We start from the raw sequence: 24,702 nt of genomic DNA on the forward strand, positions 1-24,702 counted from the left end.
TAGTAAAATATCACTACGTATATCATTCTATTCATAAAAGATATAGATAATCATGTGTCATTAACTGTAAAGATTATGTTATATCTAAGTAATATAAGAATTAAAATTCTTCTTTTCCTCTACACCAATAAATTGTCTTAATTTTTATAATTTAATAAGCTATTTTTATTTAGACTAGGCATAGTCATTAATTATATTAATCAAGAACCAATAATTATTTCAGAGTCAGCCGGTAAATAACGGTAACTATGCATAAAGATCTTATCCACAATGCAATTGTGTGAAAATATATTTAATAGAATTTAATTGTTTTAAAAGACTATCATATTTTTTATTCAAAATTGATTGGTATCATATAATTATAGTAGATTACTAAAACTACTTTAATTGTTGAGTGTGAAAAAATTACAAACTTTTTCTATTTTAATAGGGAAATAATATATGACACAAGCAAAATCATCCACGAAAGCCACGACCAATGCTTTTTAATTGTGTAATTAATTTTATGTTTTCTCTCTCCTGTATTTTACATCATTCAAATATGTTATTTCTACATATCGTGCTTCTCGTGCCTTGTTCTTGTCGTATCATATAGTGACACTCATTTTAATATAATGAAGGCATAAACCTGTGAACATATGACCTTTTGCAAATTATTTAAATCTATTGACTATTTTTTAATCCAATATTTATAGCTTACCAAAGTTTACGAATCACACAATTCTTAACAGCAAAGAAAAATTATTTGAAAACGCGTCAATTAAACGAAAACTTTGAGTGTTATTTCTAACAACCAAACACGTAGATTAAGTGTCACGTGATTGTTCAAACTTAGAAGATGTATTGAATTTGAATCCATGTGAATGCGACTATGTTAAATATTTTGTATGGAAAACATTGTTACTCATGGAGGTCCTTAGTGACTTTTTAATTAGGGGAGGATTCATGCGTTTTTTTTTTTAATTTAAAACAAAAGGCTAAATAGTTTTTTTATCCCTAACGTTTCACGATTTGGCAAAAGTGGTCACTTCGGGAATTTATTAGATTTCTCAATCTCTCACTTATGGCCTCTGTTGCAGAACGAGTCTTCCGTCCAACTTCCGTAAGTTTTTAATGTTAGAAGCTTGCGTGGAGTACTGAAGTGACGAGACGTCTCCTTACTCTAGTTAAATATAAACATTATTGACAATTTTACAGCTAAATTTTACATCATTACTCTACAAAATTCACTTAATATTCAAATATAAATTACATCACTTTCCATTCACATTTATCATCAACAATTTTACAATTTCTGCTCGATCACCCTCATAGAACTTCATGAAAAGTAAAAACCATAAGTTTAATGGATATGCACTAACAGTGTAAAATAGTTTTACACAGTCATCCAATCAAAGCATGCCATATAGGAGATATAATTACATTTGACTTTAATTTTAATTAAAAGAATAATATATTTTATGATTTGACGGAATTCAATTGGATGTCTGTGTAAAACTATTTTATACTGTCAGTGCATATCTATTAAACTCAAAAACCATACCCTATGCCCCTAAAGTGCGAAAGAAATAGATATATATATAAAGAGAATAGGAAAATTGGGAAAATCGCAGAACGAAGAAAAAAATGGACAGTGACATGTCCGGGTGGGTCATTGAGTTTCTCCTCCGGAGCTCCGTACCCGATTCCACCATCCAGAAAACCCTCGCCGCCCTCCCACTCTCCGGCGCCGATCCCCGCCTCAAGAAAACCCTCCTCCTCCGCACCCTCCATTCCCACCTCATCAACGCTTCCCTCTCCGAAACCGCCCTCGAGATTCTCGAACTCCTCGAACAACTCCACCTCAACGACGCCGTACCCGTCCCGGACTCCTTGCGCCGCGCCTACTGCGCCGTCGCCGTTGAGTGCACCGTTAAGTACCTCGCCGCCTCCCCCGATGACCCCTCCGGCGAGTACTTCTCCGCCGTCCGCCGGATCTGGCGCGGCCGTGTTGCTGCATTGTCGGAGGCAGGTCGCGCTAGCGGGCTGGTCTCCGATGATTTGGAGCGGTGGAGGGATGATGTCGAGGCCGCGCTGTGGGATCCTAGGGTTTCTGAGAGGATTGCGGGGCTGAACACGAGGTGGGTCGCGATGGTTGAGGTCAGGGGGTACCTGAAGGAAGCATGGGAGATCATGGGTGCTTCGTTTCTCGACTTGATGGCGACGGGGTCGAAGGGGAAGGGTTTGTGCCTTGGAGGTGTTTGTGAAAATGATTCTGTGAGAAAGCGTGGTGATGGTGGGTTAGAGTGTTCGGCGAAGCGTGCTGATAGCCTTGAAGGTGTTTGTGAAAATGATTCTGTGAGGAAGTGTGGTGATGGAGGGATAGAGTGTTCCGCGAAGCGTGCTAATAGGAATGAAATCGATGATAATGATGGTTTGTGCCTTGATGGTGTTTGTGAAAATGATTCTGTGAGGAAGCGTGGTGGTGGTGGGTTAGAATGTTCTGCGAAGTGTGCTGATAGGAATGAAGTCGATGATAATGAGGGTTTGCGCCTTGAAGGTGCTTGTGAAAATGATTCTGTGAGGAAGCATGGTGATGGAGGGTTAGAGTGTTCGGGGAAGCGGGCTGATATGAATGAATTTGATGATAATGAGGGTTTGCACCTTGAAGGTGTTTGTGAAAATGATTCTGTGAGGAAGTGTGGTGGTGGTGGTGGGTTAGAATGTTCGGCGAAGCGGGCTGATAGGAGTGAATTCGATGATAATGAGGGTTTGTGCCTTGAAGGTGTTTGTGAAAATGATTCTGTGAGGAAGCATGGTGATGGAGGGTTAGAGTGTTCGGCGAAGCGTGCTGATAGGAATGAAGTCGATGGTAATGATGACAATGGCACTGATGATGGTGCATGCCGCATGGAGGGTGTGACCGTGACAGAGGAAAACCAGGGCAAGGAGCAATTTGAAGACACAGTTGATGTTCCTGCAAAGGGAAATCAAGGTCCCTTTTTTCATCTCCCTACGCCCTTATTTTCTGTTTCAGTTCCTTTAGTTCAAGATTTTCTTTGTTCTTTTTTAGTTTGAGTAAAAACTGCGTGTTGCTTTGTAAATTTCGATGGCAAGGTTCTTTTGCTTAGAGTTTTATTTGGTGCTAACAAATATGTTTGGTTTTGGGCACTGCAAACAATGGTGTAACAGCAAAAGTGGGGGTAGCAGTATTGCTTTATTTGTATATGCAACTGACTGTGGCTTTTTATGCTGCATTCTTTGAGTGTCTCTTGTTTTTTTTTGCTTGCAAGCATTTTTGGAATATATGTACTATTTGTTTGATTATACATTATCGAATTAAGTATATACAAATGTTTGATCTAGTAGCCAATGAATTATAATTTAGTCACACGCACACACCCTCCGTGGAAGGATTTTGATTGCTTGGCTTATTAAGTATTAACCGGAAATTAGCACAAAAGTATTTTCTCATTTTGCTGTCTCTGTAATGTAAATATAGCCAAGTAGTTGTCTGCTATTCCTGATTCCCCACCCACTATAGGGCTCTTGTGACAGACAAATGTTTACTGTGTTGAAATGAACTGTTCATTCATTTTCTGAAACAAGCTTCAATGATACAAGTTCTTACAACACTGTTCAAGAATTGCTATGTCTACACTTACTTTATTGTTGTTTACATTCTCTTTACTATATTCTGTCCCCAAAAGCAGTTCAGAAAGAAAACATTCAGCTCAAACGCAAGCAGTTTGTACTTCAAAAATGCCATAGGGGAGTTCAAATCTCTGGTGCTGAGGAAGTGGTACCAAAAAAATCGCGTAGCAACTGTGACCCCTTGCCTAGTGCTGAAGTTAAAAAAGTTCGAGAATCCCTTAGATCAAGTTCTTTGGAGCTACAAGCAGTGGTCACGGATCCTCTTCCTGATGCACTTCATGCTTCTGAAGTTGTAAGATCTCAATTGTCAATGAAAGATACAAAGCATGAGCCACATATTATTGAAAACCAAAGTGGAGATGCATATCTACCAGATCCAGATGCTTGCAGGAGTATTGTACCTTTTCTGCCTAATAATGCCGATCTTAGGAAGGAGTCTTCTGTACATTGCAGTAACGTTGATAGGCCCAACTTAATGGAGCGGAGAAGTAATGCTCAAACATATGAGGTAATTATGTTTGTAATTACTTGCTTAGTCAGAAGCAGATTATTTTTAATATTTATCTCTTAGGGAGGGACCAGGTTTTGGTCTTGGGATCTTGTTCAATATATGCCTTTTTTTATGGAAAACAGTAGCTGTGTCTTGGGGGAAGATGTTGAAGGACCGACTGTTTTTTTTATTTATCAATGAGATGGTTAATGGTGTCTTGTTTTGATGGGTTCTCTTTACTGATGTTGTGGGTACTCAATTTATAATAATGGAGAGAACCCCCAAATTAATGATACAATGTACTTCAGCTAAGTCGCCGGAGTAAAGAATTATCATTTGAAGTCCTTGAACTATTCAAATGCTGACCATAGCAGTCCTTATGATGTCGTTCATTTTGGTCCCTGTGGGGAATGATGTGATCAACATTTAAATAGATGTGTACTGTGTTTCTTTAGTTTAGGGATTAATAAAATCGGTGGTAAATGTTGGGTCTAATTCAAGGGTTTACTCTATAATATATAATTTGCCAGATGTATTAATTATTTCCTTTTTGCAGTGGAATGATTCGATTGATAATTTGCCACAAGTAATACAGCCAAGAAGACGGAAATTGAAATGGACTTCATTGGAAGAGGAGACACTGAGGGCTGGTGTTAAAATGTATGTGCTTTTTCTAAGCTGGTTAAACTATAAATTCCTAGTGAACTGTCATGGATACAAGTTACGCTTGAAATTGAAAGTTAATCAATTAACAGTTTCATACTTTATTTAATTTTATCTCATTTGCCATATTTCTTATACAGGTTTGGAGGAGGAAACTGGAAAGCAATCCGAGATTTTTACAGTAACATATTTGAAAATAGAAGCGCAGTATGGAATCTGTTCACTAAATTACTTTGTCTTGTTACATTCTGAACTCATGCCTCTAATGTAATTCAGATTTGTTATTTTTTCAGGTTGATCTCAAGGACAAGTGGCGAAACATGCTACGCTGACACAAATGAGTTATTTCAACATTCATATGTATATATTAAGGGGTATCTTTCGTTGCATTTGTCCTTTAAAATTGTATTACTATTGATGATATATACTTGTATGAACGTTTTTTGCTTGATTTTTTCTGTTTTAAGATTATGACTGTATTCATCATTATGGAATTGGGTGCATGTGTTCTTGTGTCATTCTGTTCTTTTTCTGTTTTGGTTGGTTTTTTGTTCAATTGGATTTTGCCTGTATTTTAGTTTAGTTTAGTTTTATTGTTCACATTAAAGATATGCTCATGTTTGTGCCTTGGAAATTGATCTATAAAGCTTGATAAAATTTGAACTGATTATTAATGGTTTTAAAAACTGTTTTTAAATATGTGATCAATTGAATAGTAAATATAGCAGTAAAAGGCTTGAAGGTGTTAGGTGGCTCAGTTGCTAAAATCCTTTGTAATGAGAACAAGGATTTGAATCATATCCCACCCAAGGTAGTCAGAAGCGGGATTCAGCAATAAAGCGTGGAGGGTCCAAAAGCGTGAAGCGCTAGCTAAAGCGTAGGCTTTAGCCGCTTTTGCCAGTTATATATATATTATATATTTTTACACTTATAAATATTTATATGCATATAAATGGTATAATTGACAAAAAGTCTTAAGAATATCATACCTAAAACATAAAATACCATAACTCATAATTGATCATTCATACATAAGTCATAAAATAACCTATATATTAATATACCCATTAACAGAACCCATTCGAACAGTGAGAGAACAGAGTAATATATATATATATATATATTATAGCTATTATAGCCATTTTATAAAGTGACAAAACCATTGCAAATTGGGGTTCAGAGAGATACAGTCGAAGGAAGAGAGAACAGAGGAGGTGCTTCCAAATTTTCGAACAGAGAGACAGAGAGAGAGAGGGTCGAAGAGGAACAACAGAGAGAGAGGGTCGAATCTGCATATATTCAAAGATAGAAGAGGAACAATTGAAAATTAGGTTTAAAATTCCTAATTTTAACAAAACGGGTCAAAAAACCCGGAAACAAGGAATCTGGCAGAAGCGGCAGAAGCTTCAAAATCGCGCTTCTGCCACGCTTCTGGGCTTTTGCCATGCTTCCGCCGAATTCCGCCTTAGTCGCGCTTTGAAGCGCAGCACCACCTCAAGCGCGCTTTAGCGCTTCAAAGCGCGCTTCTGACTACCATGATCCCACCTGTACCATGTTAGGTGCCTCACTTTCTGCTGCAGGGGTTGGACATGCTGGGTCATTGGGTTTGAACTCAAGGCTTGGGTGGGTGAGTTAAGGCTAGGTCAGTTACAAAATTAATAATAGAGATATATACCTGAAAGAAAGAAATGGGTTGTGTTGTGCCTACCAAAGCTCAGGATTCAGTGGTGATTTAGGTTGCGGATAGTCTGGAGTCTTGTGGTATATGGTGGATTTAGTTGGCTATTCAAGATTTTTATGAAAGCCATCTGCTTGGGACCTTGTGGCTTCTTGGTGTTGGCTGAAGTGGGTGATAGGGTGATGGGTTCATATGAGGACAGAGGCGTGGTGAGGAACTGAGACATGTGTAAGCTAAGCCAGAGAGAGGGTAAGATGTGAAGCTGACACCTAAAGGACTGAGGCTGAGAAATGTCAGTGAAGAATGAGATATTTTGTATAGTCACTGTAGAAGATAGAAACGCCACAGATAGAGACAGGACCTGGTTTGGGCCTTTCTTTTAAACTTCTTAAGACAAGAACTCCAAAACTTAAGTAACCATCTATCATTTCAAGTTGGTGCGTCCCCGAGGGTTAGCTCAAGTGCTAAGAGCTAGGGGACATGGGTTCAGGGTTCGAACCTTGAGGAGGGACTAATTTACTAACATTTGCCTATCAAAAATAAAAATAAAAAATTTCAAGTTGGTGCCGGCATGATGCATTACTGCCATGGCCATAACAGGGAAAAATCTATTGTACTCATATGGTATGTACTCCCCTACTCAAACAATGATACATGTCCCTTGCATGGTTAGATTTTCCTATTTTTCAATCTTAAATTTAAAATGGGGGGAAAAAATTAAGTGTAAAGAATGAGTAGTATAGTCTTTCGTACTACCGAGTACCGAAAATTTGCTCCCATAACAGCTTCCATGGCACTGCCATCACCAAGCTGTGGTGTCACAAACCATTGATGGTGTTTTGGTCGAATTTGGCATATGGTTGTCTGAAGGCTCAAGTTGGCCTTTAGGATAAACAGCATTACAGTTTATTCGGATCTGCAAAAATTTATCATATTCAGGTAATGACAAACTAGTTTTGATAGCAGGTTCCATCAATGTAATCAAGTTACCAAGGAGTGAGGACCAACTGGTACTCGAAGTTTTTGCATGGCCCAACTTAAACACTTCTCCTTCATCTCTGCATTTTGGCTTCAGGGGCTCATCTGAAGGTTAGACTTTTAGTGCATGTTCTTCCTAAGATGTATATAGCTAGCATACATTTACCCAAAGTTTTATGGCTCTTAAATAATTCTTCTTCTTCTTCTTCTTCTTGAACTAGCTGATCTTAATTCAGTAAACAATAAGATTTTTTTGTCATGATGTGTGCCTGAAATTGTCGTGGCAAGTTTAGGTCCATGTTAATAGTTTTACTTGCATTCATTTTAGGAGCTACCATGTGTAAAATTTTGTCATACAAATTATTGCTTCATAATATATAGATGACCAAATAGAAACTGGTATCAGCTGCTAACAAATTGCATAGCATTTGACTTATGATTGAGGAAATTCTGCATTTTACTAGAAAAGGTTTATTAACTTGGGTCTAAATTTCAGGTTTATCCGTGTACCATTACAAATGAGAAGCTCGAGATCAAAAGAAATCATGCTAACTTTGAGATTGTACTATATTACAAAGAATGTTATAAATATGATAGATACTGCTTTTTGGTTCATCTGTATAGGCAGAGATTCCATGATAGGGCTATGTAGTCATGTAAAATGCTTAATCTAGTTTTTTTGGGTCTGTTTCAATTATGCTTGACTTTCTTATTTTTGCCACTTTGTCTTTGAACATGTTGTCATGTGGTGGGTCTCTTCAATTTGATTTCCTTCAATGTATCACATGATAGGGTCATAAAAGCGGTTAAGTTGGGTGAAACACTAAGCTTGGTGTGATGATGAATCCATCCAATCTAATAAAAATGAAAAAAGTTGATCAAACAAATCTGTTAACTAAATAAATTGAAAATTCAATTTTTTTGTTTATTGAAAGGGATTGGTTCCAATTTGAAATTTAATTTGAAAATTCATCTAATTTAAAATATTTTTGGTACATTCGGAATGAAAGGGTTTGCTGTGACTGTTAAGAGTAGGTAACATGTTCCCCCTGTCATCTTACAATTCCATTTATATTTGAATGAAGCTAGAGTTTTTGGTAAACTTTTAAATTAAAATATATAATAATTGAACAATGATGTTCTTTTTTTTTGCCAAGAGAACAATGATGTTCAGTTGTTCACAATGAATTGAATTACAAATTAATGTTATTTTAAATTTAAACAAAAGACCTTACTAAATTCTTTATGTTCTTCTTTATTTCACAAAAATTGCTTATGTTCTTTTTTAACGTTTTGTATTTGAAAAATATACAAATGCTAGTTATGATGAAAAATATACTAATGCTAGTTATTATGAACAAAACCTTACCCAACAATAATAAATAATAGAGGGGAGAAGAAGAGGATGGTGGTGGTAGTGTAACAATAGTTGTGGCCGAGGTGGCGATGATGGATGCAGCGACAACACATTGATGAAGACACAAAAAAATAACACAATGATGATGGCACAATGTTGTTGGTGAAGACAGTTGGAATTAGGGGTGAACATGGGCCGGGTAGATCCAATAAACTCGTCCAACCCAATCCGATCCAATAGGAAAATTGCGGGTTGGATCGGGTAATCGGGTTAATCAGATGGATTTTATTATAACTCAATCAAGTTCAGATCGGATTTCGGATTCAGTTCAAATCCATCCAACCCAACCCAGAATCCATACATATAATAGTAATTTTTTTTATAATTTTACTTATACTTGGAGTGCTAGTGTCGGAGTGATGACTTTTTGAAACTTTGAGACTTAAGTATTTGTAGTTATTTGTCATATTTGAACTTAGAGTATTTGTTCTTAGTTATTTACTACATGTCTTCATATAGGGGCGGACCCACGGGGCGGACCCACGTGTAGGCTAGGTGTGGCTACCAGATTTTTTAATTTTTTTTTGTTAATATCATTTATAGCAGCGGTTCTGGAATTGCTGCTAAAAGTATTGTGTTAATGTATGGCGACGGTTGAAAGCGCCGCCATAGCTTAATAAGTAAAAAATCAAAGTTCACGCTTAACATCAAATTAGAACGCGGTTTTTCTTTCTTTCTTTCTTCCATTGTTGCTTTTTGGCATACATCAACTTAAAATCATTTTCCCCAAAAATTGAAAACCCATCAATCTTCACATTCCTAAATTTCTCATCGTATGGAGAACCCTGATCACTGCATCAATCAACCACAATTCAAGAAGAAATTCAATTGATTCATTGTCTCTCAAGTAAATCAACTTCGTAATCCACCTTACTACGCTACATACAATTCATGTTGGATGATCTTTTCCTATTTCTATTTTTTTTAATTTTTAATTTTCAAAGATTTTTTTTGGTTTACGAACTTGTTGCACGCGTTGAGTTGGATTGATTTTTTGGGTGAGAATTTTTGCTTGTGAACTCAGCAGATCTGAGTTCTTTGATGGAACCATGTGGGGTTTGGAGCTACCTCCGTTTGTTTTTGCTGATGAGTTTTCCTGTTTTGATTGTTGATTCTTGTCTCTAAATTTTGGAATGTTAAATTAGCAACATTGTAATGTTTTCTCAAAAAAAAAAAGCAAAATTTGTTCTTTTTACTGCACAAATTGGTCTTAACTTTTCTTGGTTGAATAAAATTTTGTGTTTTTCATGTGAGATTATAGCTACTTCTTGCTTGCTAACTAATATAATTTCTACTTTATATTTTAGTCTATAATTTATTTTATATTTAGCCTCACCAATATATAATGTCTGGATCCGCCCCTGCTTTATATATTATTTGGCATTTTGGAAACATTTAAGTTCTAAGTGTCATGACATGACATTTAGTGTTGCTTTTCACTTTTTAGGTACTATTTATGTTAGATTGTTTCATGTCATTTGGTAATGAAGTTTTATATTTTCATGATATTTGGCTATATGTCATTTATGTGGTATTATTTCATGCTATTTGGTATAATTTTTTGTGTCATTTTCATGCTATTTAGTATTATAACATATTTAGTATTTTTTATAACTTTTTCTGAATTTATAATAATATTTACAAGATTTTTTAATATTTCAGATATATTATTATTTTAATATAGTGACCCAATCAATCCATCCAACCCAATTCGAACTTCGTCAGGTTGGTTTAGATCGGATCTGAAGAAGAAATTTGTGAAATCCAACCCAACCCAACCCAGACAATTTTGATCGGTTCGGATTTTATTTTGACCAAAATCCATCAAATCCAACCCATGTGCACCCCTAGTTGGAATGGAGGCAATGAGGGTCGGGTTTTTTTTTTGATAGGCAAATGTTAGTTGTTAGAAATGTTAGTAAATTAATCCCTCCTCCGGGTTCGAACCCGGGACCCTTCACCCTTCATCCCACCCAACCCTTATGTCCCTAGCTATTACCACTTGAGCTATCCTTCGGGGACGGCAATGGGGGTCGGGTGAAGGATGGTCACATAAAAAGAAGAAAAAACAAACTAAAAAAAGAGAAAACCCATGGGGGTCGGGTGAAGGATGGTCACATAAAAAGAAGAAAAAACAAACTAAAAAAGAGAAAACCACACTTATTGGGTAGCAAATTCACCTAGTGTGGAAGATAACCCAACTATTGTAGGAGAAAACACCTACCTAGAAGGAGAGAAAATTTCCAAAGAGGAGCATGAATCCTCCAAAGGGGAGTGGCTATTGTGCTCTCTTCAAACCCTAGCAAAGAAAAACTTGTGTGGCACTTAGAAAAATTAATTGGTCAAATAGGAACATACTGAATGCTTGTGCAGAGTTGGGTAACGGGCCAAACCCACTAGTTTAAGATCGGCTTGTTTAGGCCCACGATTAACCGAACCAAGCCAAAAAGCCTTGTTTCACATATGTGCCTACATTTTACTTGGTTATGCAAGCCAACTTGCGAGTCTTGGCCATATATTAGCGCTCACGTGCTTAAAGCAAGAATGATAACGACCAACCCAACCATTAAGAGCCAACCCGTTTAGGCTTGCGGTTGAATGGGCAAGTCTAGAAAAGCTCAATTTATAAATGAGCATACGTTTTACTTGATTGTAACATGCACGAATTACGGAAAGAAGAAAAGTGCAGACGAAAGAGCCGACAAGGTTAAGAGAAGCAGGTTAAGAGAAGCGACATCTTATTCATTTAATATCAAATTTTCACTTTGTTTGAAGCAAACCAGGTTTAGGTTGAGCTTTGGAGCACTGTCGTTTCCATCTCCGCCACCATCGACCGTTCCACATCTTTTCTCTTATGTTGGGCTAGGGTTTGGAGACAGACTAGGGTGTTGTCATGGGCTCAGTGTTATGGGCTTGGGTTGCTTGGTTGTTCTTGCAAGTAGTTTTTTTTAATCTCTTTAGTTCTAACTTTGTTTTGGTATACTAAGGAGTCATGAGCTCAAGTGTAAGAAACTGACTTATTAGGCTATATGTTTTGGCATATGTTTCTTTGTATTATGCGGGCTTTGCCCGATCAGTTGTACTACCCTTTTGGGTTATGGACCTGACCCATATTATCAATGAATTGCTCACCTTTGAAAAAAAAAAAAAACATGCACGAATTGCAGATTAAGCATACCAACTCATTGGCCTAGCATATACACATGCATACACAACTCTTTAAAAAACAACAAATTAAACAAAATATAAAAATTAGCAAAAACAATGACACCACAAATCTTAGAAGTTAGAACCACTCATTTTTAATTTCATGTGATAAGATTCAGCATTTCCCCCCAAAATATCTAGTAATTGGTCAATTGTGCTGATGAGACTTTACTAGTCAAGAAGAATCAGGGATGTTCAAGAATAAAAAATTTCTCATTGGTTAATGTTTACAATTATCAAGGCGGCTGTGGAATAAAAGCCCTACTAATTATAACAACAATAGCACACGTCTAAATAGTAAATATAATTTGGCTGTTATATATGCAACATAGAATATTATCCATTTGCTATAGTTTCTTAATTTATGCACGCAACTTCTACAGTTCACTCTTTGAAGTTTCAAACGTCCTTTCTAGACTCTGGTCATGTTCGAACTAGATATATCTATTTTATTGTATAACTACCTCTATCTATTTTAATTTTTTTTTAAAAATAAACAATTATATTTAAATTGTAAAACATCTAATATATTTTAGTAGGATTAACTGTTAGTTTTTTTTTTAATATATAAAACTCGAATTCAAAATCTTATTAAAAAAAATAAGCACATGTGATATGAAATAACCACCAAGTGAGTTGCTGAGACTTCTTTTGAATTTTCTTCCATCAATTATCATATGCAAACAAGAAAAATATGTCTTCATCTTTAAATTTCTCGCAACCCATAGAGTAGACCCTTGTAGTCGCTGCCAAAATTTTCCAAGGCGCCAACCTTTTGAATTTTGGTTCCCTGCAGTACCATTAATCTCCTACACTTACACATTTAATAAAATTGGGTCATAATACTAAGATTAGACTGCTCATATATTTTTCACCAAAATCAGACCGTATAATAATATCTTACAATCTGATCAGACGGTTCAGTTTCATTGACCGCGTGAATTTAAAGAATTGCCAACAACAGACAATCCAAGTTCCACCCTTCGATCTCCATCTATATAAACCCATTCATCATACTCATTATCTCCAACACACTAAACCACACTTGATTGAAAGAATGGCAGTGACTAAGGTAGCATTGGTTGCTGCAGTGATGGCTTGCATGCTGATAGCAAGCTCTCACGGTGAAGCAACCCTAACATGTGAGCAGGTCACAGTTTGGCTGACTCCATGCATAAGCTACGCAGTGCTTGGAGGGAATGTTTCATCCTTGTGCTGCCAAGGTGTCCACTCTCTTAACGCAGCCTATAAGAATGGAGATGATCGAAGAACTGCATGCCAGTGCGTTAAGGATAGGGCAGCTTACATCCTTGGGATTGACTATGACCGTGTTAACCAAATTGGTCACAAGTGTGGCTCTAATTGCCCCTTTAAAGTTTACCCCTCCACTGATTGTTCTAAGTAAGTCTTCTAGCTTCCATGTCCATTTCTTTCTTTCGTTTTATTTAGGGTAATTTTGCAACGGTTATTAGACTTGTCTAAATCATCATATATAAGTAAATATGAAGTTAAAGTCTTAATTAGTTGACACGTAACATGTGTCTTAAGAAATTTCAGCTCATAACACATGTCAAAATATTATTGAACCGCTCAAGACTATCATAATTTTTCTTCATATTTACATGGAGTGATTTAGAGTCAACCAATTTATTTAAATTTATCTTACACGGTATATATATGTTTAATATAGTGTTTAGTTAAGGTTAGGAAAATAAATTTTGCTCCTTTAAAATGACTATAGGAGCTTAATTTAGAAGATAGATTAAGTACTCACAACGTTTGATAGATTTAGAAATCAAATCTTCTAACTAATTAAGGGTGATAATAATTTAATTACTTTGGAATTTAAACGTTTTTCTTTAGAGGAGATAAATCATATCACAATACCTAGGGGTGTAATCGGATCGGATTGGTTCAGATTTAAGGTGTTTAAATGTCCGAACCAATCAAACATGTTCGGTTTGGATTGGTTCGGATTTCATGATTTTTACTTCTAAACCCAAACCAAACCAACCCGATCTCAAACGGGTTGGTTCGGTTCGGATGGTCGGATTTGAAATAAAAAAATATTATTTAGAAATCTGCATAAAAATTATTCTAAAACCGTGAAAATTATCAAAAATATAGAAAAATCCAACATTTTCAAAGAACAGAACATTCGATAATGACATAATTCATATAATCAAAATAAAACTAACATCTCTAATACAAATATACATATGCAATGTAATGGGCGGAAGTGTTTGGGCTGAATGTTAAGAAAATTCTCAATTCATTGGGTTGGTTCGGATTGATCGGTTTTTCAATCCTCAAATCCGATACCCGAACCGATGGTGATCGGATTCAATAAAAAAAATCTGAACCGAACCAATGATCCAATCCAACCCACCATAATGTGTTCGGTCCGGATCGGTTTGATCGGATTCGCGGATCGGACCAGACCCGCTTACACCCCTAGTCAATACCTATAAACTCTTTTAAGATTTTTTGATTAGCTTATTAACAACTTATGTATGACTTTTTAAATTTATTTCAATGAGTTTATGTAATAAATGCATAATTTCTTAATTAAACTATCTATCCGAAACATTCCTAGTGGTTTTTGAAATGTCTCACTATGAATATTTGACGTTTTACACTAATTTTTATGATTTTGATGTGATTGTGCAGGGTGAAATAAGCAGCAAAGGGTACAATAGATGCCACTAGATCTGGACTAAGGAAAGATCATTCTACTAAAGAAATATTATAGCCTTGTTAGGAAATAAAGTGTACGGATCGTGTGTGACGACGATCCAATCTATTTCTTGAACAACTATACATATCATCAATAAAAATATCGATCCCTCTATTTAATTATTATTTTCTTTCCAAGAGCACGATAACAGTTACTCAAGGAGTAATTCACTGTAAACCAAAAAGTTGGGAGTAATTCTTATCAAAGTTACTTGACTTAGAACTTTTAATAGAATGTGAATTTCACAATTTCAAATATTGAATTAAAAGATTTAAATAAATAAATCACAAGTGTACAAATTTTCATGAAATTTTAAAATTATTGAATACTTCATCAAGAGAACTTCAATTTAATGAATTATATACATTTTAAAATATAAGTAAATATCAACTATGAGATTACAAACATATGAATTTTTTATTAAACTAAAATTTGGTATACATATAATGCATCACGATATAACAACATACTCTTGATGGGGTGTCACTATGGAATCGAGAGATAATCAGGTATTAGGAGTGTCACTCTTAGCATACTCCTGCCGAGATTAGGTTTTTCTATATTTCCAATTAGTTTAGGATAGCATGATGAGTTACTAAACAACTTCTCGACGCTTCATGTCTATTCAACTCTTACATATCTATAAATATTTACTAGATAATTGATCTTTGGATATGAATATTAAGTGGATAAATGTCTCCCATTCAGTTAGAAAATTGACAAGTAAAATTAGAAATCACAGGAATCATTAACTAGAATTTACAATTGGGGGATTTGAATCAATTATTGTCATAACCGTGAGGCCTCTAATATATCGTATTTCCTTCTTTACTATTCATTTTCTCTATATTCTTGCATGCTCACAATCAACCAAACCAAATATTGAATTGCCGAAACAAGGTATACAACTCTTGAAATTAAGCATTCATGCCTCAGTCCATGGGTACGATGACTGAAACTTAACTCTATTTTTTTTTTGGTCAAAGTGTTAAATTCCATTAAGAGCCAAACAAAAGTGGCGGATTTTACAAAGCAGAGCATGGGTAAGGGACCGTACAAAGTCAAGGAGACAAACAAGTCCTTGAATACAACTAAGAATCCACTTAAGTTGAAAGCTCTTACAACAATACTAAGAGACCAAGCTCCTTAGAAATCAAGGCACATTAACCAGACGTAGTGGCCTCCAGTAATAATAGTGGAGCTTGTCCCAAGCGGAGGAGATCAATCTGGCTTCCTCTCAAAGTAACTCTTATATTACTTTTGCGTATATAGTGCACTCTCTTTGCATGTGTACATTTGAAACACAATAACTTTTTTGGCACTTTTGCTAGAGGACTAATTTTAAATACTTGATATTAAGATATTTTGTTGATTCTATTTTTTTCTTTTTCCGTACTTGGTGTGAAGCAGGTGCATGCTAACCAGTTCTGTGAAGAATGTTTTGTAGTTTAATAGTAAGATTGAAAATACATTTTGTAGGCTAGCAATGAAGTTCGAGACATATTGGAATTCGAGGCATAGTTGTAATTTGACCTCAATATCGTGAGTAGCACTATGTCGGTGATCGACGTGGTATTGGAGTTTAGGCATCATAGTTTACAAAACCATGCAATATATCTAATTTAAGGCATTTGAGAGAAATTGTTAGGGTTGAAAAATAAAATGGAAGCTTGGGTGTTGGATTGCACTGCATGCTATTTTCTTGCCACAATTCACATTGATGACTAGTTGACAAAATTAGTGATAGGCGTAACCATGGAATATTTTATATCAATGAAGCATATAATAGTCATCATGATTTGATATTACTTGACTTTCGTTCGATGGAGTTATACTCATATATGGGTAAATAGCTAAGTTCGTCCTTGAATGTGTCCACCGACTTCACATTCGTCATTGAATGAATTTTATTCATCTCGCGGTCTCCTAAAGTGGCAAACGTCCGTCACTTTAGTCCTTGACGTTAAAAAACACTAACAGACGTTACCAAATTCATTTTTTTAAAACTGAAAAATCATTTAAGTAAATTAGAATAACAATTGAACTAAAATCTAATTAATTAAAACAGAAAAAAAAATTCTTAATGTGAACCACTGGTCTTCATCTCCTTCTTCTCATCATCTTCTTCATCATCTTCACAAATCCTTCCACCACAACCCAATTCCCCACCACAAACCTTCCAACATCATTAAAATAATGCATTCCTGGAAAAAATAATAATAATGCATTCCTGAATTCAGATCCAATGTCAGCTTGGATCAGAACATGTTCCCAACCAGAACCCGAACCCCCCCTCCCCCAACAAAATCCCACAACAGCAACAAATCAAGCACGAAATTGAACATAAGAAAGTGGAAATTGCCACAGATCCATCCCACTTTTCACACAAATAAAAAAAAAACCCAACAATCACAAAATAGAAACCCCATCACACAACATGTTTGGGAGCTGGAGCAAACGAAGCAAGGAGAAAGAGTGGTTGAGAGAGAGAAAGAAAACCCCGATCTGGATCTGGCGGCTCAATCGCTGACTGCATGGAAGATGGTCCGTCTTCCCCAAGCCCAACCTTCTTCTCTTCCCCTCTCCTTCCTTCACGCGGCCGCTTAGGGTTCTTCGCCGCCCCAACACTATCACCGCCACCATATCTGAACCCGAGGTCGAAGTGTTTGGAGGCGTGAGGTTCACGTTCAGCGTCCAGGTTCGATCCTTCATCTCTCTTGTTCTTGATCCCCCTCTGGTTCTTGGAGGGGCGGTGCCAGATTTATCATGAAAGGGAGAGCTAGGGTTCATTGTGGGTCTGAGAATGATGAAACACATACGGGCCTGGTGATGATTTATCATTAAGCTTCCTGTTCCCTTGATCTGGTTTTGCTGTGAAATTGGATTCTGACCTGGATTTTTAGTTTTGGTGGAGGAGGAAGAAGAGGTTGGGGATATGGGGGTTACGAGATTGTGGAGATTGGGGTTGTTGTGTTTCAGTAAAAAAACTGGGTGGGTTATGAAGAAAAGATGAAGAAGCAGATGCAGATGGTGATTTTTCTAGATGAAAAATTGGGTTATGATGCAAAGATGAAGAAAAAAGGAGTAAGCTGAAGAAGATGAGAAGGAGATTAGGATTTTGTGTTTTAAATTTTTAATTAATCAATTTTTTAGTTAATTTGTTTTTTTAAATTTAAATTAATGATTTTCACATGGGTAAAAAAATATAAAAAATGAATTTGTTAATGTCTGTTAGTGTTTTTTAACGTCAAGGACTAAAGTGACAGACATTTGTCACTTTGGGGGACCGCGAGATGAATAAAATTCATTCAGGGACGAATGTGAAGTCGGTGGACACATTCAGGGACGAACTTGGCTATTTACCCACTCATATATCGCACCAACAATCATGTGGTTCCTTGAATTGTGTCTACATTTTTTAAAATAACAATTAAACATTAACTTTAGAGTAATTTTTAAACAAATATTTTTCCAAATAAGAACTATCTAGGCTTAATTCTAGTTTGGGCCCCTGATGTTTCACAAATGTGCGGTCTACACCCCCTGTGTTTAAAACGTGCGGTCAAGGTCCCTCATCTATCTAAAACGTGATAATGATGCCCTTCTGTTAACTTCCGCTAGGTTCCGTCAGTTGACCAAACGAAAATGCTGACGTGTCACTTATTTAATTCATCAAAAATAAGCTACTAATTAGTGACGAAAATAATCCGTCACAAAACCCTTCAGCCAACACACTCTCTCACCCGTTCACTCACATCTCTCCCTCTCACTCTCGTGTTTTTCTCCTCTCCCTCACAACATCATCTTCTTCATTTTTCTTTACCCTTTCCCCTGCAACCCAACACACCATGGCAGCACCCTTCTCCTCTATTCATCACCCTTATCATACTACTTCTCCTTCCTTCCTTGGCTGAACCACCACCTCCACGCACGCAACAACCACAGTTGGCCACAACCATGAAGCTTTGCCCCCTGCAAATGGTCCAACGACCACCACCGGAGTCGCGACCACCACCTGTCAATCGTGTGCTCCTCCCCCTGTCCCAGCGAACACCGGCGCTCCAACACCACCTCCCGATTCAAAGAAAATCGACACAAAACAGAGGAGATGAAACCCTAGCCGCCGCCACCTTCTCGTCCCGATTCCGGCGCCGTTCGACCTCCAATGGCAAAATCAACACCACGATTTGACTCCCCTTGAAGCCAGCTTCAAAACCCCTTAACCAATTTGATGATCGGTCGCCGTCACTCCGGCGACCGCCGCCGGCGCCGCCACCGGCGCCGCCACCGGCGAGCATTGTTCGCAGTCACACGATCGCTGTGGTTACACCGTAATAACGTCATCTTTAAGAATGGCCACATGGAACCAGAGAAATTTTTGGAACTTTCCCAATTAAGGGCATGGAACTGGTTGCAGGTAAGAAATAAAACCTTCAAATTCTCTACTAATGATTGGATTACTAATCCACGTATCTGCCTGGAATGCTTGTAATGGCTATTGTGGCTAGCTGTATTTTTGTTTTATGTTGGTGCTTGTAATTGAGTGGAGGCGTGGGATTATGTTTTGAGGGAGTTTGCGTTTTGGGTGATTTCTTGCTTGATCTGATTCTGTTCTCAAGGGGTGATGGAGTGGATGACAGATTCTGGTTTTTGTTCCCTGATGCAGAGAAGTTGTGTAGTTTTTTCCCTGTCTCCTCTGTTTGTATTTCCCTGTACTATCTTGCTTTCTTTTTTCTTAGTTTGTATTGATTTTGGAATATTTTGGTTTAGTTTAGTAATCTGAGTTTTCTATTTGATGGAAACATGTTGATTACTGATTCATCTGACTTTGCATTGCTTTATACTGATTTGTTGTGCATATAGTTCTTTTGCAATGAAATTCCTCTGTTGAATTTTAGGAAGAAAGAGCACGATTTGAAGGGATAGGGTTTGTTGAGAGAGTGTGTTGGCTGAAGAGTTTTGTGACGGATTATTTCCGTCACCAATTAGTAGCCTATATTTTATTAATTAAATAAGTGACACGTCAGCAGTTCCGTTTGGTCAACTGACGGAACCTAGCGGAAGTTAACAGAAGGGCATCGTTATCACGTTTTAGATAGATGAGGGACCTTGACCGCACGTTTTAAACACAGGGGGTGTAGATCGCACATTTGTGAAACATCAGGGGCCCAAACTGGAATTAAGCCAACTATCTAATATGAGCGGTAGTAAATTTATATTTTCCCATGATTTGTACAAACTAGGGTTATATACATATTATGGTTAAGTCTCTTTTTTCTTTGTCAAAGATGTTTTGAATAAAAACCCAAGGGTTAACAAACGTCACTTACAACATGTGAGCGTAACACACGCATAAACAAATTAAGAACAAGTATGTACACTCAAACAGAGCTGAAACAACCAGCTGAAACCATGATGTAAAACCCTAAAACCCGTACAAAAGCCTCTAAACCCCCAAATCAACAGATACTAATTGTCTTAAGAGTGTAAAAACTTGTAATCTCAACTTTAAGCAGCACTCCCCTTAGAACAACTCATCGACTCTGTCGGAGTTGCTAGCTGTGCGATATTCAGGAAGTCCAACTCTTGACTTCAGAAGCACCAACGGGGGACAAACCAGTAGCTCTGAGAAAGGAAACAAAGACTTTTGTAGATTCAAACATGCGGCAGCATAAAGCTAAGGGGGGAAAGGGGAAGCAGACACAGTGCAGATGCAACAGGGCTAATGATGAGTGCGAAGACCCTGAGCTAAGGCAAAATGATAGGCAGCATGGGGAATCAACACAGATAGAACCACAATCGACTCAACCCCCACTGCCTTTCCAAGTCATAGCAACCAAAGCTACCACCTTTCGAGACCAGAGCACTGCAGAGATGGAAAGCTACCACCTTTAGAAACCAGAGCACTGCAGAGATGGACACTGGGTTTTGAAAGCTTCAGATCTGGAAACGTAAGACGACTCCATAAATTGTCCCATTTAGATATGTGAAAGTGAGTATGAGATACATAAGAAGCCTTAATGACTCAACTATGGTGGGTTGTCCGGATCAAGAACGACAATTCTTCTTTTCCAAAATCATGGCTACAACAGTGTTTCTCTCCCTCCCTCACATTTATCATTTCTATATTGTTTTCTTTTCTCACTCATGATGTTTTTAGTCTTCCTATTTTGAGTGTAAGACCCCAAACAAAACATTTCCGTTAAGATAAGACAGCAGCTGAAGACACAAATCTGCCTTAGCATTTATTGATGTTGGACCCTCAAGGTGGGAAAAAAGTAGAGTAGACAAGGGAGTAAACACTTAAAAAGCAGGGCAAAGACAGAAGTGATCCAGGGGGGAGAGGGTGGTCCTTTTCTCCAACACTAAGACCACTGCTGTTAGCAAAGACAAAATCGAAATACATGGACGAGGACTTTTGGAACCTTATCTCCAAATTGATGACTCATGCAGTCCTATATTACAGAGTTATAAAATTAGATGCAATTTGGTTGAGACAAGCTAACCAATCAGAAATATTTGATCTAATAATAAACCTTATTGTACAACTACTACGAATAAACCTAAATTAAAATACAACATTACAAAATGAACTTGGGTGATAATTCATCTTACATATCCTTGAAATGGAACACAAGTACATAACAACCAATCACTGTTGTACATATATATAGTAAATGATACAATGAGAATGACCTTTCATTCCCAATATTCTAAAACCCACAAACACAAAATGCCATGCTTCAAGATGATTGATTGCATGAACTTTTGTGACAAAACCCTCAAGGGTGCTTCCCTTTTCTGGGGAGCATCCCTAAAAATAAACAATTTAGAATTAATTCTTAATCTAAATGGAATTTATAATGAAAGAGCACCTTCTTGAGATGACTAGATGTCAACAATATAGACAATTGAAGAGAAGGGAATGCCATAAATAAGTCAGCAGGTCAAGGAGTTTAGGTCAATTTCAAAATGTTGTGCTACTCTCACTTGCAGATATTGAGGGGCCTTCAGACTTCACCAGCGTTGATCCTTTGCTACTAATGTCAAGTCCCTGAAAACGACCAAGCTGGTCATTTTGCAACATGTCTGAGATTTGATGAGAATTTGTTTGTTGCATCTGATGGGTTGGCGCACTAGACGGGGAGTGACCAAATGGAGGAAACTGTAAGTTCTGATGATGACCAGAAGGACCTGAATGTGGCGGCATTGAAAAGAAATTTGACCCTGCAAATTGCATCTGGTGCATTCCCAGATTCAACTCAGAGGGGTTCATCGCCTCCCCTGTAGCAACCTTAAGCCTCTCAACTTCCTTCATCAAGGCGTCATTAAGAGCTGCACCAGACAGAAACAAATTCCAATTAGATTAATTAACTACGATAAAATAATTTTAAAAAAATGTTCTTTAAAATATTGTAGAGTAATATGCATGTTATTATCTCATAAGGAAGTGAATGAATTAATAAAAGTTACCGTCACGAAGCTGTGCCTGTTGCTCCATCGCCTGCAGCCGGAGCTTAAGCTCGGTATTTTCAGTACTCAGACCAGATGTGTCCCTCTGTAAGAAATCAAAGAAGTGGGGAATCATATTCCTGTTTGCCCCAAGTTGTTCACAACTGAAGAATGCTAATAGTTAAGTTTCATAAAAGATCAATAGCATATTAAAATCTAGTTCACAAGCATATTTGGATCAGTTATTCTTTTCTCATAATCAATTCTAGCACACAGAAGCTACTTATATAAGCTTCTCTCATAGTTGATTTTGGCTTCAAACATCATTTATAATTATACATCACATTCTCAGACATGCACTAACTTTCTTAGAAGTTTTGACATAAACATGAATCCACAAAAAAACACAGCTACAATAAACAAAATGAGCTACTTTACAAAGGATTTCCAGGATTGTAGCCTCAAAGATAGGCTACACACAAATACTTTTTGGACCACAAAAAAATCCCATGTGCTTTTCTGCATAGATCAACACAAACCTGGTACAGTGTCAATTGAGCAGAAAGAGTTGTGGCTTCAGTCTGAAGGGTCTGAACTTTGCGCTCAAGTTCTTGCATATAGCGGGCCTTTCTCTCTTTGGAACGTGCAGCAGATTGCCGATTGGCAAGTATTCTGGAGATAACAACAATACTTGCATGAGACCAATATTTGAAACAAATCCATAGTATCTATAAATACAGTTACTGAAAATCAAATGAAACTAAGGGGAAATGCCGCTGACATAAACCACACCCTCCCTCAATTTTTGCTGCATCCCATCCCCATTTCAAATGTTCAAACATTCAACAAGCATATATAGCTCATAGAAATTACAGATCCACATTCCACAGTAGATGTAAATGAATTCTTCATTAGAAAGTAGCCCCCACATTAGATTTAAAACAATTTAGACCAAGGAACATTCTTAGTGGTCTCTGTTTCTTCAGAAATTTTGAGTCATCACTTTGTATAACCATTATAATTATAATGCCATTAGATTGAACACAATTGCGAAACAAAAAGGAAGATTCTCAAATGCCAATGCCAAACCTAAGATTCTCATATCAAGATTCTACAAATAGCAATAATTTGGGATCAAATCAGGTCAACTGAAACATTCGAAAATCAACCAATCACATTTACAAGCTAAGCTTCAATTTTCAATTTTAACAGGGTAACTTCAAGGCAATGTATTGATGATTCTACGTAACATCAACGTTGATCCATTGCGTTCTGTATCAGAACGCAAAGATGAAAATCGAAAGAGCTCAAGGCATTTTCAATGAAGATAAATTGAGAAAAACTGAAAGCGAGAATCGAGAACCTCTTGGCACGTTTTGGATCAATGGCCCATAGCTCGGCGAGCTTATCAGGAGGCATGGCCTTCTTCGCCTCCATGATCTCCCCAAACATGCTCGTCGACGTGGAACAGTCAACGGAGCTACTATGCCTATGCCTCGGCCTCTGCACGGCGGCGCTCGGACTCTTCTCTCCGTCGTTGTGACCGCTCGTACCGGCAACGCCGTTGCAGTAACCGCTCTGATCCGATCCATTTCCGCCTCGACCCGACCCGTCCGTGGCTCCTCCAAGCTTCTCGACGTCAATGTAGGTGGAGAACAGGTCGTCCTCGGATCCGATCTCCTCTAGGCTCGCCGTTGAGGATCCGCCGTTCAACGGATCCGGCGGAGAGAGGCCCATCATGTCGTCCGGAAGCCTGTAATTGACCTCCGAGTGGGACCGGCGGTGGTGGGAATGCGAGTCGCCGGCGCCGCCGCGGATGAATAAGGTGGAGGAGGGGTTCGCCGTCGTGGCATTGGGGTTTGAATGTGGATCTTGGATCTTTGTGGCCATTCTCCTCTCTTCTGTGTGACGATTGTCTCTCACGAAAACACGCACAATCTCTCTCTCCCTCCCTCCTTCTCTCACCTTTCTTCTTCCTCACGTTGCAACAAAATATTAACAATTCATTTTTTATTATTTTATACTTTTTTTTTCCTATTTTATGTTTTTTTTATAATAAAAAGTTTGGATGAGTTTGACTCCGATCAACATCACGAGTCCAAGTATGTATTCGGAACCATAAAATACTTACAGAGGTACTTACAAATCGTCCACCAACATAGCCCTGACACGCAGAGACGGATGCAAGAGTATAAGGGCAAGTGCCCTCACTTGAATTTGGAAAAATACATAAGAAAAAAATTTGAGTAGTAAAAGTATGTGGTTTTTTATGACTCATTTGATAAAAAATTCTCTCACTTATGTCTCACATTGCTAAATGCGCTCATTTGAGTATCAAAAGTATGTGGTTTTTGATGACACATTTGATAAAAAATGTCTTCACTTGTGTCTCCCCTATGGTAAAAAATGTCATCACTTCTAATAATATATGTTAATTTTTTTTTATT

At 37.4% G+C, this 24,702-nt stretch overlaps 3 protein-coding genes across 3 annotated transcripts; 2 read left to right on the plus strand and 1 right to left on the minus strand.

The window, feature by feature from the left end:
* Positions 1-1,588: 1,588 nt before the first annotated feature.
* Positions 1,589-8,139, plus strand: LOC130722323 (uncharacterized). Its single transcript, XM_057573015.1, has 7 exons — positions 1,589-2,974; positions 3,693-4,141; positions 4,680-4,783; positions 4,927-4,993; positions 5,080-5,160; positions 7,431-7,553; positions 7,939-8,139. The coding sequence occupies exons 1-5, from the start codon at positions 1,627-1,629 to the stop codon at positions 5,116-5,118; spliced, it is 2,007 nt and encodes a 668-aa protein (XP_057428998.1). The 5' UTR covers positions 1,589-1,626; the 3' UTR covers positions 5,119-5,160; positions 7,431-7,553; positions 7,939-8,139.
* Positions 8,140-13,080: 4,941 nt separating this feature from the next.
* Positions 13,081-14,928, plus strand: LOC130721931 (non-specific lipid-transfer protein 1-like). Its single transcript, XM_057572518.1, has 2 exons — positions 13,081-13,467; positions 14,737-14,928. Exons 1-2 carry the CDS (start codon positions 13,124-13,126, stop codon positions 14,744-14,746), a joined length of 354 nt encoding a protein of 117 aa, XP_057428501.1. The 5' UTR covers positions 13,081-13,123; the 3' UTR covers positions 14,747-14,928.
* A 6,469-nt stretch (positions 14,929-21,397) lies between these two features.
* LOC130724307 (transcription factor RF2b-like) lies at positions 21,398-24,241 on the minus strand. Its single transcript, XM_057575510.1, has 4 exons — positions 23,619-24,241; positions 22,795-22,927; positions 22,277-22,361; positions 21,398-22,138 (listed from the first exon to the last, which is right to left on the minus strand). Exons 1-4 carry the CDS (start codon positions 24,143-24,145, stop codon positions 21,771-21,773), a joined length of 1,113 nt encoding a protein of 370 aa, XP_057431493.1. The 5' UTR covers positions 24,146-24,241; the 3' UTR covers positions 21,398-21,770.
* Positions 24,242-24,702: the final 461 nt, after the last annotated feature.

Source organism: Lotus japonicus, chromosome 6 (genome assembly GCF_012489685.1).
Source record: "Lotus japonicus ecotype B-129 chromosome 6, LjGifu_v1.2".
Taxonomy (NCBI): Eukaryota; Viridiplantae; Streptophyta; class Magnoliopsida; order Fabales; family Fabaceae; genus Lotus; species Lotus japonicus.